Source organism: Cervus canadensis, chromosome 6 (assembly GCF_019320065.1).
Source record: "Cervus canadensis isolate Bull #8, Minnesota chromosome 6, ASM1932006v1, whole genome shotgun sequence".
Classification (NCBI taxonomy): domain Eukaryota; kingdom Metazoa; phylum Chordata; class Mammalia; order Artiodactyla; family Cervidae; genus Cervus; species Cervus canadensis.
The window spans coordinates 24,536,466-24,540,415 of NC_057391.1; the positions used below are offsets into that span (position 1 = coordinate 24,536,466).

The 3,950-nt window shown below is 38.9% G+C and overlaps 1 protein-coding gene across 1 annotated transcript; it reads right to left on the reverse strand.

Moving 5' to 3' along the window:
- Positions 1-549: 549 nt before the first annotated feature.
- LOC122444062 (olfactory receptor 4K3) lies at positions 550-1,526 on the reverse strand. The gene has a single exon (XM_043472860.1). The coding sequence runs from the start codon at positions 1,495-1,497 to the stop codon at positions 550-552; it is 948 nt and encodes a 315-aa protein (XP_043328795.1). The 5' UTR covers positions 1,498-1,526.
- Between the last annotated feature and the right edge of the window lie 2,424 nt (positions 1,527-3,950).

Sequence of the window (3,950 nt, forward strand, 5' to 3'; positions counted from 1 at the left end):
AATTGTTTAATCCACACTAGAGGTCATAGGGACTGAAATAAAGAACATTCTTATTCTTATTGAAGATAGATTACAATATTAAATAGCAAACATCTTCATTTACCAAGAAACTGCAGTATTTTTTCTGACCTTTGGACTAAAATATGTTATTCATCAACAATAAAAACTTCCACTGTTACTTCAGTGTACAAGTGTTGGTACATTCACGTTTGCTCCTTTTCTTAATCATAAGAGTCTGGAAGGGAATCCACTCTTTCCTAAAGCATGTGAATGTCTTAATACTCAAATAAATACTTACATCTGACAAGAGTTGGATATTCTAAAAAGTGAGTCCTTGGGAGGTAAAATTTCGGATATTGGTTTGATAATGTTCCATTGTAAATATCATGCTGTGTGAGGAACTCTTAATATGACCAAAACTCAGTAACTGCTGAGACTGATGATGAAAATAGTTCTGCCATGAACTATATGATTTCTTGCGCTAGCATGACATTGTTGACCGACAAAGAGAGGGGGATAAATGCTCATTTTTGTACGAGCAAAAGCAAATCAAGGGGTATGATCAGTCTGGCTAGACTTAAAGACACGGCTGCTAAGTTTTCTCATGGAATCCTTGACATCCTTATTTCTAAGGGTATAGATGACTGGATTTAAGAGGGGAGTGAAAATGGTATAAAATACTGAGAGAACTTTGTCTATTGGGAAATTTGTGAAAGGCCACACGTAAATGAAAATGCATGGGCCAAAGAAAAGGGTCACAACAGTGAAGTGGGCACTGCAGGTGGAGAGAGCTTTGGAGGACCCACCAGAAGAACGTTGCCTAACAGTGATCAGGATGACAGAGTAGGAAATCACCAAGAGAATGAAGCACACTAGGGCAATCATGCCGCTGGTTGAGATCATGAACACTCCGAGAATGTATGTGTCTACGCAGGCAAGTTTAATCACTAAGGGAAGATCACAAAAGAAACTGTCCACTTCATTGGGCCCACAGAAGGGCAGATTCACAGTAAATGCTAGCTGACTCATAGCATGGAAGATGCCGACAATCCAGGAGAGTGTCACAAGCCCAAGGCACATTCTCCGGCTCATGATGGTTAAATAGCGTAAAGGCTTACAGATAGCCACATACCTATCAAAAGACATGGCTATCAGCAGCACAATTTCAGCACCCCCTAAGAGATGCAGGAAGAATATCTGGGTGATGCAGCCTTCAAAAGAGATGACTTTGGGCTCCCTGAAGAAATCTGCAATCATTTTGGGAGTGGCAAATGAGGCCAGAGACATGTCAATGAAGGAGAGGTTGCCCAGCAGAAAGTACATGGGGGAGTGCAGGCGTAGCTCTGACACAATGGTGAGCACAATGAGGAGGTTCCCCAGCACAGTGGCTGCATAGACTACAGAGAAGAACAGGAAATAGATGATCTGGAGTTCCCAAGAACTGGAAAGACCTTGTAGTATGAATTCAGTTATGACTGACTGATTATTCCAGGCCATTTAGTTTGATTTCAGGAAGGACTCTGGCACTTCCAAATGGAGGAGAATGAGGAAAAATACAGTGATTAAACACAAAGTGAGATTTTTCTGCATGAAATAATATAGGGGTTGCCCATCACCAGATAATAGTTTTCTGTTGTATCATTCTTCTGTTCACATTACTCGAATATTTCCCCCATGACCTTTTCAGATATTTTAAGTAACTAATTAAAATATCAGTTCAGGTTAATTCTTATGATTTTGCAATTTGCTTAAAGTATGATGCCAATCTTTATAAAAGAAATAAAAATTAAGTTACTTGAATATTACTCCTTAGTTTGTGAAACACTTAAAAAACCATACAGGTAGCTGCCAAGTTTTGAATGGGAAAAGAATGGAAACCTTCTTCAAAACATCATGATGCCAGAGAAAGACTGGAGTGAACAATGTTTGAAAATTATGATTGATTATTAGTGGGAACACAATGAAGCAAAGGAGAGTAGGCACTGGTTTCTTGCAATGAGTGGGGTAAGGAAATACAACCTAAAAAAAAGGGATACAGAGAAACAGTCTGTTTCAATTTTCTATTAGCCATGGTTCAGAATAAAAATTAAATAGCCTCTTATTTTTAGTTCTCCATTTCAGTTATGCAGGCATGTATGATCCTGTTCTATGCCACGAATGCCATACACCTCAAAGGCTCATGAACATGATATGGTTAAAGCCTGAAGCCTTCATATATTTCCAAGTATAGGTTAAATATAAAATCTCTGTTAAACACTCTGCTGCCTGAAGTCAGATATTTTTTAACTGCTGGATTTTACAGATTTTCACCAAAGCAGTTTACAGCAGGAAACTTCCTATTTCTAGAGTTCACTTAGAAAAAATAGGAAACAGATTCATGTAGAGACAGAGAAAGATAATGGAGAACCTAGAATAAGTTATATAAAACAACATGCTGTAAACATTAAAGCTAGACTGCTTAGGGAAATCCTCACTGAGATCTAAGAAGACTTTACAAAATACACTGAAAGTCAATTGAAATGATGTATACCTAGAATTCACATCAAAGCCCTTTCATCTTGTCATCAAGCCAAGTTTTTCTCTTCTCTTTTCTTTCTCAAAACTCTGCTGTAAGTATGTATTCTAAATAAACTGTTCCAAGACTAAGCCAATCTACACATGCAAGTACTCATACTCTTGACTTTCTGTTTTGACGTTAGGTACCCTTTCTCTAACTCCACACTGTTCTGACTTTACCCATTTCAGAAACTAGATTTGATTCTGCACCCACATAGCTGATATTGAAAAGGATGCCTCCAGCATAGCTTACACTTATATTGGTGTAGCAGAAAGAGCAGTGAACTGGGATTGAGAAAATGTGGATTCAAATCTTGTCCTAGATACGTAAGATTAGATAATTCACTGCATTAAAGGGTACCTCTGATTCTTCATATGTTAATGATGAAGTGCGTTGATCTAGATGGTTTTAGGATCCTTTCCCCAGACATATTAACCTTCTGGTACTCAACTAGTCCCTGAAAGCAATGGCAACCACTCCAGAGCGACCTCAGATCAATCCTCTGCCTAATTTCTGGATAAAAGAGGCTCAACAATCTTTGAGATCTTTGTATTTATAACATCTGTATTGATATGAATGGATTCAATAAATTTCATGGCATGAAAAGAACCAGCTACTCCCTGGGGGAACTAACACATGTTCAAGTTCCAATGGGAATTATTAGAACATTCAACACATTTTGTCCAGAGTTAAAGATGGATCATAAAGTGTCATTATTATTCTTAAGTGCTCTATGTATATGGAGTGAATATGATGGGAAAGATGTAAGTGAGAATCCTTATCTTGGGCCACAGCAAAGATAAGACAAATAGGATCTATTATTTGGCTTTGGGGCTACAAATGTTATCTCTCAGTTCATTGAAAAATAAATGAGAATGTGTTTCCCTGTTTGAGACCAGAAAAATTCATACTCTTAAAGGAAGTGTTCAGAACCTATGTGAGGAAAAGTTTAAAGCCCTCCTGCTGCTGCTGCTGCTAAGTCGCTTCAGTCATGTCCGACTCTGTGCGACCCCATAAACGGAAGCCAACCAGGCTCCCCTGTCCCTGGGATTCTCCAGGCAAGAACACTGGAGTGGGTTGCCATTTCCTTCTCCAATACATGAAAGTGAAAAGTGAAAGTGAAGTTGCTGTGGGTTCGGCTCAGTTTCAGATAGCTCCTCGTTCCAGCTTACACTTCTCGGTATCTACAGGCCCCTTACGGTGTAGTCAGTGTTTTCTAGAGGGATTTTAATCTGTTGCACCAGTCCCTTCTGAAGCTGTTCCCTTACAGATGGCTAACAAACACATGAAAAGATGCTCAACATCACTCATTATTAGAGAAATGCAAATCAAAACCACAATGAGGTACCATTACACGCCAGTCAGGATGGCTGCTATCCAAAAGTCTACAAGC